This window comes from Charadrius vociferus, unplaced genomic scaffold (genome assembly GCF_000708025.1).
Source record: "Charadrius vociferus isolate BGI_N301 unplaced genomic scaffold, ASM70802v2 scaffold161, whole genome shotgun sequence".
In the NCBI taxonomy this organism is placed as follows: Eukaryota; Metazoa; Chordata; class Aves; order Charadriiformes; family Charadriidae; genus Charadrius; species Charadrius vociferus.
In genome coordinates, this window is record NW_009646928.1 from 285,908 (window position 1) to 299,070 (window position 13,163).

The 13,163-nt window shown below is 41.0% G+C and overlaps 1 protein-coding gene across 1 annotated transcript in view; it reads left to right on the forward strand.

The window, feature by feature from the left end:
- The window catches only part of LOC104294937 (tetratricopeptide repeat protein 30A-like), a 72,014-nt gene that overhangs the window by 56,383 nt on the left and 2,468 nt on the right, over positions 1-13,163 (forward strand). Inside the window, exon 11 of the mRNA XM_009894630.1 lies at positions 6,941-7,001. Coding sequence (XP_009892932.1) covers positions 6,941-7,001 — 61 coding nt within the window. The remainder of the gene's footprint in view (positions 1-6,940; positions 7,002-13,163) is intronic.

A 13,163-nucleotide genomic window follows, 5' to 3' on the forward strand; every position in this document is an offset into this window, starting at 1 on the left:
ATGGAAAGGCATAGTTTCAGTGGTTTCAGAGCAAGGATTTTTGTGCCTAAGAGTGTCACCAACACCTTTTTACAATGGGAACACAATCCTGATCCTCCTTTTTGTTTCCTGAGAGCAGGGAGGGATTCATTTTGCTTTTGGAAATTAACAGAACATTATTTTTGCTAGGATTTTTGTAAACTGCTGAGATTATTGATGACACATTGTATTACTAACAACAACTTAAGGAACTTAGAAGTTTTCCCAAATTGCTTTGAAGAGACAGCAGAAACAAGTACTTTTTCCCTTCAAACAAGAATACTTCAACTTCTCAGATAGTCATGCCAAAAAGGTCTGGACTGAAAGGGCAGGTCATCAACAAAAGTATTTGGGAGAAAACAGAAAAACCAACATTTGCCATTGACTTTAATGAAGCTAAGCTTCACTAAAGGCTTTCAGCCTGATCTGTGAGAAAAAGTGAGATTCATAGTACTACAATTTCTGTTGCTGTGTTATTTAGAATTACCTGCCCGGTCTGTTGCGAAGGACATGCAGTCGTGTATGGAAATGTATATAAAGATCTGAGGAAGCAGATTGAAAAGTTGGCAGATAAGGTAGAAGAGACAGCCAATAGAGGGAACTCAAATTGTACAGCAAATCTGAAAGAAGATAAATGGATAATTTAACAGCCATTCAGTTTGCAAGAAAGACAAAGCACAAACTACATTGCATCAGAAAAGGACTAGAAATGATGATGGATGAAACGCTTCAAGTAAGTGTTTAACACAACAGAATCACAGTTGCCTGCAGAATTCCCAGCTGAGGGCAAATTCAAAGAACTAAATAAGGATATGAGACTGATACGGTTTGAAGAGTTTTTCAAAATCCATTTAATAGCAAGGCAGAAGACATTGATCAGCTGCTTGGTTAAAATGTTAAAAGGAAAAGAGTTAGAAACATTCTGTCTCTTGTATGCTTTAGTTGTAGAATCAAAACCATAAACAGCAGAGCCAAACAAGAAGTTGTTTATGAAATAATAACTCTTCCTCTTCTGAGCAAACCCGTGGTTTCATGAAATTGTTATGAACAGATGAATCATTTGCAACTATAGCAACGCATCAGTTGGGCCACTTCAGTAGGTGCCCAGTCCTTCAGTATTACTCTTTCCCTTTGACAGCATAGCATGCTTGATATTGGCCAGAGCACATTTGGCTACTAGAAGCCTTGTACAATATTTTCCTCCCTGAAGTACCTGGCATGTTTTACCAGTGGAGAATCTTACTTTATAATCATCCCTCTATAGTATGCATGTTTACTTACAAAGGAGTGCAGCATTATTTATGCTAGTGTACCGTCACCAGAAAGACGCATAACGCTAACTCATAGTGGAAGAACTGAACACTTGTGCATGTATTAGAATCCCTTTCCAGTTTCAATTGGTTCCTTACGCACTGATAACAATTTCTATAGAGAAGCTCAAAGAGACTCCTGTTTTCTATCAGGGAAGTTAGTAGTATATTCATGTAATCTAACTACATTTTTAGGCATCAGTAAAGAAATTCCTTGGCAGAAATACAAAAGTAATGCACTGATGCATTAGGTACTTGATGACCTGGACCCCTCCTCAGTCAGCCCTAGAAGGAATAAAGTCTTTTTCAACGATGAGGAGACTGCAGTAATATTTTATTTTTTTTTTCATGAACTCAGCCCCTGCCCAAATACAGTATTTTTTTTCTGGAACATAATGGTTAAATATGGGCCTGAATCAGTAGGGCAAATAACTAATTCATATACGCACACAGTCAAAGATTCATAGAAGTTAATCCCTATATCTTCTCTGTATCGCTTTATCTTCTGTATTCTACCTATAGAAGGTCGAATTTTAGCAGTCTCTTTGGTTTTAGTACATAGGCATATATACAAAAATACTTTTGGGTTTTCAAAACAACTTCCATCAAGCATTTGTATTATGAAGACCAAATCTGTGGATGACTGCAGTATGCGTTCCCTTTTATTTGAACTAATCTGAAGTTCAAGGACTTTCAGATAGATGGCTCACCTTTGGCCTATGTATTCTCACATGAAAGCCACTTCAGCAAAACTCAGGAGTCCAATTCAGCTTTGCTGTAACTGGTCATGACTCTCTTGACTTCAGCAATGCTTCATATGCTTACACCAGGTCTGAATTTATCCCTATGGCTTCTCGGTCACTAGTCCTCCCGTCCAACTCAGAAACTGCCTACATAATAAAAGTGATTCATTAGAAACTACTGGGTTCCAAAGTAGAGTGAACACTGAGACCTATAACTTTTTGATATGTGGTCAGTCATAAAAATGAATTTATATGGTCTTATTCCATAAACGCACTTTACAAATATTAGACCTGCAACCATACTTCCGTGAGCTGTAATCTTGTCAAAGCTCATAAGTTAAGCAAGGTCAGAGTTGGTCAATATTTGGATGAGAATCTCCAGCGGGGAGAGGGTGGGGGGTAGAAAATTATATATTCTGGAGGTCCTGCAGTGTTTGTAAGTTAGGGCATACCATGCTTCTCTTTAAAAGGATTTGGTATTAGTCTTGGAATACAACAAAATGTTGTATTTGCTTTTGTGATACTTTAGAATCTGGCCACAACTGTGCTGCATCTTGGCTGTTTCAGATAACATCCTTTCCCAGAGATGAAGGCTATGTAGCAGATTAATTCCTCTCACCCACCATCACCCGTCAACCCAGGAGGCAGACCTACCAACAAATGCCTCCGCTGCTACCCGTCACCTTCTCCCTGAAGGGGTTTGTTGCTACTTCTACTATATCTGCATTCTCTATGCTTTATCTAGCAAAATATACCTAAGAAATACATCTCTATAACCAAGAAAAAGCACTCTCACCGTCTTATCTTCTCCCATAAACAACTTCCACTAATGCTCTCCCCTTTTGAGCTCTTCCTTCAGGCAGCCCTGCCCCCCTGCTCCCAGGTGCGTACAATGTATTGCAGAAATGCCTTTAACCTTTTCTCGTACTGGAGGAGCTTATATGCAAGAGGAATGATACCTTGTGAAAGTATGCTGTGGGCAGAGCAATACATAGTCACAAAAGACACCTAAATAATTGAAGGTGGTAAGAAAAAGTCAGTGCTATACGGTAACTTTCTGAGAAACAGCTTAGTCACGCATCTGAGGTAATATATGGCTGCAGAAGGGAACTGCAAACCTATCTGGCTTTTCCTAACACGGGAGCATGCAGAAAGAGGATAAAATGGGAAAGGTCAGCAATCCCGTACCTGTTGCTGTGTAGCAAGGCAGCTGCATTGCAGTGGAAGGACTGGACTGCAAGTGGGCATGGAGATCCCAGACGTGGAGAGGGGAACTCCCCCAGGCAGGGGTTCCCTCTCCCCCGGCACGGCTGGCTCACAGCCTGCCTGCCGCGCCAAGCAGGGACGAGGAAAAAGGGTGTTTCTGGGGCTATGAGTTTATGGGGTGGTATCCCACGTCAGGCAGCTGTTGAAGACCAAGCCTCTTCCTACTAAAGCAAATAATAAATTGGGCGTTAAGAAGCTGGATACCAAATTAGACAGATCGCTAGCAAAGCTGTTGGTGAGAAGCATGCATCAAAAACAGTGGCATGGAGGAGCAGTACATCAAGGGCTTCTCATGCAATAAAATGGAAAGTAAAAAGTGCAGCTAGGAGGTAGAAAACCCTGACTAGACTACAGCCAAATAAATTTAAATAGATCTGGGAATAAATTGGTGGTTTAATCCGGATCAGGAACAGGTGCTATGAATGTAATTCAGTAAATGGTCGAGAGCCTGCCAGAAGGGAGAGAAATGTGTTGCTTTTGAGATAATTTCCCAGAAGCTTCATAAAAGAAAATTGATTACTGGAGTTTAATAATTAAAACAGGGCCAGATATATAGTAATCAAATGAGGTTTTAATTACATCTCAAGCAGAAATAAAATCCAATTTGTGTACTGTGTATCAGAAAAGTCCTACTGAAATGCTTTGATAGCTGGAAAAAACCTAAAATAAAAGCTAATTTCCATAGAAATTATAGTAGTTGGTTTAATTAAAAGGCTACATCAGAACGAAACAGTCCCAAAGTGAAAGGTTACTAAATACAGAAGCAGTGGTTTAAAGATCAAATCAATGTCTGAATAAAGATATTTTATAGACCAAGTGCAAAATCTGCACTGTCAAGTATCCCTAATCTAAATTAATGTGCAACAAAATAAAGTTTCTTAAAATTACACTATATATTTTGTAAGTATTCTATAGAATTAATTGCTTTTGCTATGGTAAAAATGACTATCAAAGACATGGTTTATTCTTTCTTAAATACTCCTTTTAAATTATTTCATCAAAGCTAATGTTATTAGTTAACCATTCTTGTTATTTTCCCGGTAACCTCTGTTGCACCTGGGTTATTAGACTCTGTAATATGCACTGAGGTACATATTTCTAAGAAATACATGTATTTACTTTTGGATTTAAAATGTGTTGACAGCTCATAAGATACAGCGATTACTGTAGAACTGTGTGGGTGCTTCTTGAATCGATTCCCAGTCTACTTGGGCTTCTGGTCTCTGCTGTAGTTGATGTAAAGCTAATTGATCTAAGCAGCTCAAGCACTCACAATCCTCCTGGCACTGTACAGGAGAGGGCTGGCTCCTACCCGAAGAGCGTGGCATATGTGTAGGCCTGGAGGGACAGGCACAGCAGTAGGTCTTGCCCAGGAACCTCTGCATTTGCTCCCTGGCACTAGGATTGCAAACGTCATGGTCTTGCAGTCAGTCTTGGCAACAAAACACTACAGAAGGGAGACAGACATAGCCAAGAGCTGCACAGTCACACTGAAACAGAGTCCACTGCCCCAATGAGCTCCTTCTCCTCTAAGTTGCCTGTAGCAGGTATAGGTTGCTGGTATATAGCATTTATGACAGGAACAGCCTGTACTGCATTTTGTACTTACAGATCCCGGTGCTGACAGGGTGTGAGTGCAGAATGCCGTCTTTGTGCTTAGAGACGTTTGAAATACGCTCATTTTTAAATACGGATTTAAACACTCACTTATTTTATTTTTTTTATCTAAACATTGGAAAATTGCTTTACGAAAACTTTTTCAAGATTTAAGAAATGCCAGCAAGCTGAACTGCCAGTGGGTGGATACTGGCTTTGCATAGAACGGATCTGATAAGTTGCTGTCAAGATTTGAATATCTAATGCGCTACCTCTAGACACTGAGTTGGCAGTGGTAATGCAGGTGCTAATGACAGCAGCCGTGAGCTTTTCAGGTATTTTCAGGTGTTTATAATGTATTAGTGCCCCTCTGTTTTGGACTCCGCCAAATCAGGTTTGAGGAATATACAATAGCCTGAAATAAAGAGCTAAAAATGGGGAGCTCTGAGGCACAATGATGGGAATGTTACAAATCCACATCCATTCTATCAAATGAATGACCAGTGAGCCATACTATATGTGGCAGAGACTGCAGTAACTCTGCCTCTTACCCCAGGCCCAAGGTTGCAAAATTATATGCCTGGTCTGTGGCATATTCTAAGGAAATAATTTCAAGCAGATTTGCTTCGAGTTCCACACAAATCAGCTTTTTACTCATGGCGTGATTTTTCAGAAGTGCTGAGCATTCATATTTTTTACTGAAGTCAACTGAAATTGCAAGTTTTCAGCACATCTTAAAATCAGGCCATTAACCCTTAATTATCATATAATAGCTCAATTAAAAATCTACCAAGACTTACTTGAGTAGCTAACCAAGCTCCCATGGCTTGCAGACTAGCTAATAAAAAAATCTAGTTCTTTAGCGGTGTCTGGGCTCTGGGGACCATTTAAAGTGGTTGCTGTTAACCTTGCTATTTAAAGCAAATAATGAAAGTTATCAACTGCAAAGGTACCTGCTACCCCTTTCCTTTCTTTTCCTTATAATTTTCTACACTTTCAGAAGAGCAACTTTTGCTGTCTTCTCTGTCATTATTTTTTTTTATCTTGCACCAGCCCTGTATTTCAAATGGCAAATACATAGTTTCCATGCTATCAGAGAAAGCATGATACCCAACTCTCAGCAAAACCTACTTCTTGTAATCAGAAAAGCTGCACAAGAATACTGTCTGTCCTGAAAGGGCAGATTACATGACCGCTGGGAGGTAACTGGTTAACCCTTTCTTCACATCTGAGTGCTGCTGTTAATGAGGTTCTGTCTCTAATGTAGGGACAAAACCAGGTGAAGCCACTTGTGGTCTTTCCACATAAGCATTTGATACTGAAGGGGAAGGTAAAGTAAACTTCTAGCAAAGGTGTGCAAGTATTATATAATATGGGGGTTGATTCAAAGCCAGCTGCAACAAGGTAAAAGATTCTTACTGGCTTCTGTGAGCTTTGAACTGTGTATGTAAAGAAGACGTGATTTCAGTGCAATCTAAAAAGAAAACTTTTTTTTTCTTTATTTTGAGCACACAGAAGCAGATTTTTTGCTATCTTTGGAAAGCACAGTACTGTTGTGATTTACTCATCTATGGGAAGTAAGAATCTAGCACTAGGGAGAATCTGAAGGTTATTTCGGTTTTGTCCAACTGGTCGTCCAGCCAGTGGACCTCCGGCTCATAGATGCCCGCAACCAGCCTCAGGCACTTGGGGGATGCTTACTCAAAAGGCCTGTCTTCAAGGATTACAAGAAAGCTAAAGTAGTTGAGTAGTAACTCTGCCACCTTATGTGCTTTTTCAGACATTTTTGGTGGCTTACTTAAAGCCTCAGGTAAAACAAGTAAGATAAAGAGATCTCAATGGGACCAATAAGCTTTACCTACAGAGGAATTCACAGCTGGGGGTGAAGAGGGTGGGGGCACGGTGCAGATTAAACTCTTTTTACCCTGGACTGTCCATCAAAGGAGTGGAAATATTGCCGATATTTTTTCTCTCATCTTTTTTTTTTTTTTTTTAATCTTCTTCCAGTGTCTAGTGAAGCTGAATGTGAAGCTGAAGCCTATGCTGGACTCCGTGGCCGTAAATAGAGGTAAATGGGAGGAGCTGCACCAAAAAAGACTTCCTTCTCAGGCAGCATCCTCGTCCTCCTTTTCCTCTAGCTTTACCATGTCTCTCAAAGACATAAATTAAGCCTGCAAACATCAGTGTCGCTTTACGATAAGAGCTGTCTGAAAGGTTTTCATAAGCTTTGGCCCACCATTTTTTCAAGGAATGCTTTCAAAGACATGCTTAATTGATTGGATATTATCTTGATGGCAGCATAGTTTGCTTTTACGGGGAGGCTTAGTGGGACTGAAAGGAAGGCCTGCGGTGAGATGGGGCTGGTATCTGGAGCGGCATGGAAGACTTAGCACAAGAAGCATTCATTCAGCTCCACTACATTTCAACTGCTGCTGTAAAAATCTGTAAAGCTGACAACAGACTGAAATATAAGAACTTACAGCTTAATAAAATTAATAATACAGAGCAGAACTGGGATGCAAGCTGATTAATTCATATGCAAGGAGCTGCAGGAAAACAGAATAGTATGTAATTACATTGTTGTTTTGCATCTCTTCAGTACATGTTATGAATCAATTATGCCTGCTTTTGTGATGTTCCTCTCTCACTCTTCCCTCCTCTTTTATGCCTGAATGTTCTGAAAAGCCTGCTTTGTATTCTAAAGAAGTATTTTTTTACAACAAAGCTTCTTAGTGATTGATCAGGGCCTTTAGAATTGCCTACCTTTGCTACATTTAAAAACAAACTTTATTATCTTTAAAAACACCAACCTGTCCCTGCTTCCCCGAGAAATTTGTATTTAACAATGCAGTAAATTTCTCAGCAAGGGGAAGTTTGCATAAAGGTAAAATATTGCATGGTAATTTTAGAGGTTTTTTTTTTCTTTTAAATGCTCTTTTAACACATTCATTTTTTTTTTTAAATTACAGTGTCCCCTAAGGAAAAGATTAATAGGCTTTAATGAAAATAGAATACAAATAAAAAGGAAATCTGTTGCCTTGTGCTTCAGGTTTATATTACATTGAAAAGTTGACCATGGATAAGCCTTTCTAGTATAATTTCCAGTTGAAATTAATATTTTGAAATCACGGAGAGGAAGAATATCATCATACTGGACTGACTACCTCTTACTTCTCTTGCAGTTCTTTCAGTGCAATCTGAGAAGCTATTATTACAGCTAGCACAGCACTAGTCAAGGCTCGCATGTAGACGTCTGTGGTAGAGGTGTTCATATAAATCTAATCAAACATGATAGGTTACAAAACCAAACGTGTTTAGTTCCGTGTGATGATGCTAGTATTGGCTGGGAGTTGGTGTCTTTCCATTAGTGCAAAGATCACTAGTGTGGCAAAACTGTGATCTATGATTTGAGGGTGCTTTTTCTGCTGCATGACTGGACAGAGGAGGAGTCACGTTGCAGTTCATTCATAGGGAAAAGAAAGCCTTTGTACTCCATGAAAAATGGAATTCTAAATACAGGGTTGTCTGGCAGCAGAAACTAAAGCTGAGTTCAGCTTAGTTTTACACCTGTGCCAAACTCCATTTACTTCAGAGGAATTACCTTGAACTGGCACCAGCTTAATGGAAATCAGAACCTGGCCTGGCTGACCAGATGCTGAAAAGAGCTTTCCTCCTTTCTAAGGAAAGTGAGTCGTTTGCGCCCTTAAAAAGCTAACTACATCTGTCTGACAATCAAACAGAAACAACAGATCTGCCGATCACTTCTTTAAAAAACAAACAAACAAAACCACAACAAAACAAAAACCCTCTGTGCCCCTAATCATGCGTATAGGAAAATCGCTGGAAATTTCAGTACCGTTGCAAGCCAATCTGTTAGTATGCAACCCAGCCACATCCCTTTCTCTAGCAGAAGGAAGCAGGGAAGGAGCAGAAATGCAGACCGCACAGCAGTGAATACACGCACCAAATGGAAATGTTTCTGCTATTATTTTACCACTTCTTTCTTCCCTGAATACAGACAGACGCAGGATAGTAAGCAGCAAGCCATACAGAACTTACAACACGGACTTCATGAGAGAAACACATACTAGGGACTGACATAGCACTGCTGGCAGGTGCACACAGCTTTCCCGAATTTTGATATGGCGTATTGCTAAGTATAACATAATTTACAGCGCATACCCTACAGCTTCCCCCAAGGTTGAGTCTCCCCTCATTTCCTCTCCTTTTTATTGGCTTCAGTGCGCTGTTGCCCATGGCAACACCCACCGGCAGGGATGGGGATTCAGCACCACCGCAACCTGACATACAGCTGAAGCTCTAACAATGTCAACCATCAATCAAGTGACTGTTTGTAATTGCCTCCATCTATTTCTCCTGTCTTTCGGTATCTTTGCTATTGTGGGTCAAAATTCAGAAACTGCTGACTAATGTTATGGTTCTGTTCCTCCATCACAAGGAAGAAAATGAGAGAGCACGGCTAGATCTTTATCAAATTGTTCTCAGGCAAAAGGAAGCAACCCTACTGAAACCAGGGGCGCACAGTTGTGCATCTCAGAACAGCATTGGGTCTCTGAAAGTGATACAGCTCAATCTTAATAAAACCCAAACAAACAAACAGAAAAAAATAATGCTTTTGTTGTTGTTGTTGTTTTAAACTTAGCTTAGGAATCAGCAAAAGACTTCCATTTATGAGAGAAAAAGAAGATTCTTTGTGGAAGCATGCAGTACAGTAAAGAAACATATTCCAAGTTTCTCATACTTTTAAGATGGTGGAAAACACTTTTTAACTAGTGCTTACAAGCTTGATAGATAGAAATTGTATCTCCTTTTCATTATTCCTGATAGGGAAACATTTTTCCAGTACTTCAGTCGGTTTTGCCAAACTCTTCCGAGATGTGCATAGGAGAGATGACAGTGTAGGTTATTAAATTGGCATTCTCCGTCTTCTACTTGCTTCCCTGCCCACTCCACAAGGGGAGATCAAAACCCATTGAAACCAGCTTAGTTCTGCGAGTGCGTATAAAACAGGGGTCCACAAGAGGCGAGCGCAAATTAGAGGGTGTGTAGAAAAGAGAATGGAGAACTCACTGTTACCGAGGTCAGTGCTCGTAAAGTACTGCTTGGCCTTTCCCTGGAGATGCCCAACACGTCTGGTCTGTCTCAGCAACAGACAAGTCATCGCTTATTTGCCCCAGCTGTTAGTGGAAGTTTAGCCCTAGCATTTACAATTCCAATGCTAAAACATGGTGAGTACGTGGACCATTCTTAGGGTCACAGGGGCTTCATTCTCCGCCGAAGATGCTTCAAGCTGGTTGTTCAACAGCAATGCCTTTTTTCTGTGTGTCCAACCGACTAGTGCTAACTACTAGTGCTAACTGCAGCCTGAATTCGGTCAGGTTTCTTGTCTCATGAATTACAGGCCATGAGGTCTCACAGAAGCTGGCTGGCAGCCCTCATTTTATCAGCAGAAAATGCTCAGGAGACGACATGGATCTTCATCCCCATCCTCAAAGATAGTTCAGGCCACACAGTAATTCCACTCAGGATTCCTGTGAGACCACTGACCAAAATCAATCTTTCCTCACTAAAAAAAAAGACAAAAGCCTAAATGCCCTAGCATTGCAAAGGTTAATCAGAAAGCAGCCTGAACTTCAAATCGTACTTGATTTGGGCAGGCTTTCAACCTGCGGGTGCACCTTCTCCACCTGCCTTTAAGGAGTCACAAGGGTGGGCTTGTCCCCTGTCCTCCTGCCAAAGCCCCTTACATGTGTTTAGAAATCAGAAAGGACACCCGCTGGGTACACCCCCAATTTCTGCTGCACTCCTGGGAGATGCACAGAGCAGGCAGGCTTTGGTGGAAGAGCTCAGGAGGGGCTTGTCTGTATGTCCTCCTGGATTAAAGCCCTCCCCTGCAACATGACACTGTGACCCCACCAGAAAACCAAACACTGTTCAAGGCGCGGAGCACCTGGGGCAGAGGCTCTCCTGTGGTTCAAACAGAAGGGTTTCCCATCTCCTGAAAACGAGACGTCCAAGAGGTGTCTTTGACCATAGTTAGAGTAGTAAAATCAGACCATTTCCCCTAAAAGTGCCCTATCATTTTGCCTTTCTCCCCACCTGTGACCAACAAGCAAAACCAAACAGCTTCAACAAAACATGACCGAGCTTAGACATCTGCTTCTGTCAGGATGCTGTTTTTGCTCCTGCTCCAAAGCAGAGTCACACTTAGAAGGTCAGGCAGCAGTAGCTCACGGAAGGTTAAACTGGATGCCTCATGTGGCAACTGGACACTGAAGTCCCCATACAACCCTGTCACAGCCAGCCCCTCCTATTTGCAGGGCCAGGGAATCTTGCTGAGAAGGTCATGAGTATGTTTAGTGCCCTGCAGAAAAATGTCATAGAGTAGAGGAGTATGTTTCATTTTAGCTCAGGTATTCCTTCAGATGGTGCCCTGGTACAGCAGCTGCATTTTTCTGGACTGGTGACCTTGCTAATTGTTCCTTCTTATAGTGCACTGCGATCTCAGACGTGCCTGTAGTTATTAACGAAGCCAATATTAGTACTCACAAACTATTTTTGAAAACTGCAACCAGCAGTGCCTAACATCATTTGTAATATTTAGACAAATTCACACTAGTGGAAAAATAGGAGTGTTTCAGTCTACAAGCCAAACACTTACTTACTTATTTTCCCTTCATAAAATTAAAACAATTTTAGTTCTTGATAGACCATTTATGCATTGAGTGAAATTTCAGAACAGGTTTATTTCAAGGTTTTGTAAAACATACTAGCAGACACTTCCAATGCTTAGAGCGTTCTGGGCGAGAAAATACAGAGCAAGTAATTTTTTAAATTGGCTTTGTCAAATAAACAGAAGATTTTGAAGAGTAAAATCACTTGAATGATTTCTAACATAACAATGAAATGGGAGGTATAAATTGGCTGCGAAATCCCAGAGATTTCCATCACTTGAATGTGCCAGTATTGGAACACATACTGTATATTGCTTGTTACCTTTTCTTTCTTGGATTACTTTGTATTTAATTACCAATTTATAAGCATGTTGGACACTGCATCTTACAGTTGTGTGGGGAATACCATTATCAGCTTTGAACCTTTGCCTGTGGGAAACAACTGACACATGCACAGAAATACTCTTAACGCAAGTGAATCCTACATACTTTCCAAATGTGTAACTTAAGACTTCTGCATCCTTTTCCTTTTTGCATTTTAAGACCACTACCCTCACTGTTTTGCTTTAGTAGATCAAACAATGCTGATTCAGCTTTTTAAAGCATGTTTTTGAAATTAACAACTTGGTTTTACTGGTCTCTCTAAAAAAAAATAAAAAGTAATTTTAATGGTTTGCCGGGATTTTTATTTTTCTTTGCACCTACATCATCGGGATGAATCAGAGGTTTATCTGTTGGTGCCTGAATCACGTAAACAGAAGAGCAGTGAAAACACAGGCAACTGAGCAGCTCAGAGTAGTTTCTGAAACGCGACCTTGCAGCACACGTGCCTGGGAGCAAACTTAACTTCACTGGATACACTTGGCATCAGTCTGGAATGACCAAAAACCAAATCTGGCTGGTGACTCTAACAGAGCTATTTATTTATGGGTACAGAAATGCCATAAATTATACAGTCTGTGAAACTGGACATATCATCGTTCAGTAGAAATACCATAGCAGGAAGGAGAAGGAGGAATAGCCCTCCAAAGAACGATTACGTTGTTGAAATAGTCCAGAAAAGTTGGAAATCATTTCTTCTACTTTTTTTAAACCTGCAGGGAAGCTGGCAGATTGCAGTAAGGTACAGATCTCCTTCCTTCCATCAGCCGCAACAAACTTTGGATCTTGACAGGATGTAAAGGGGATATTTCACGTTCAAAAAGCCCAAGGCAGCACTAACATACTTATTGGTCCGTGTTCCAGGGCTGCGGCTTTAGCTTAGGGCCTGCTTTTACACTACCACTTACTGCTCAAGAGAACCACTGCACAATAATAGAAACAAAGGAGTTGATGTTGATCTTACAGAGCACACGTTCAGGCCCAGGCAGCGTTTTCAGGACGCGCGCCCTTTTTGAGCCCTTTTGTAGCCGTCGCTGACCAGCCCGTGTCACGACCCGGGAGATAACAGCGCGAACGGCACCAGAAAACGGCGGGCAGACAGCGGGGATGCGGCCGCTTTCCCGGGCAGCGCGGCAGCGGGACACACCGGGACC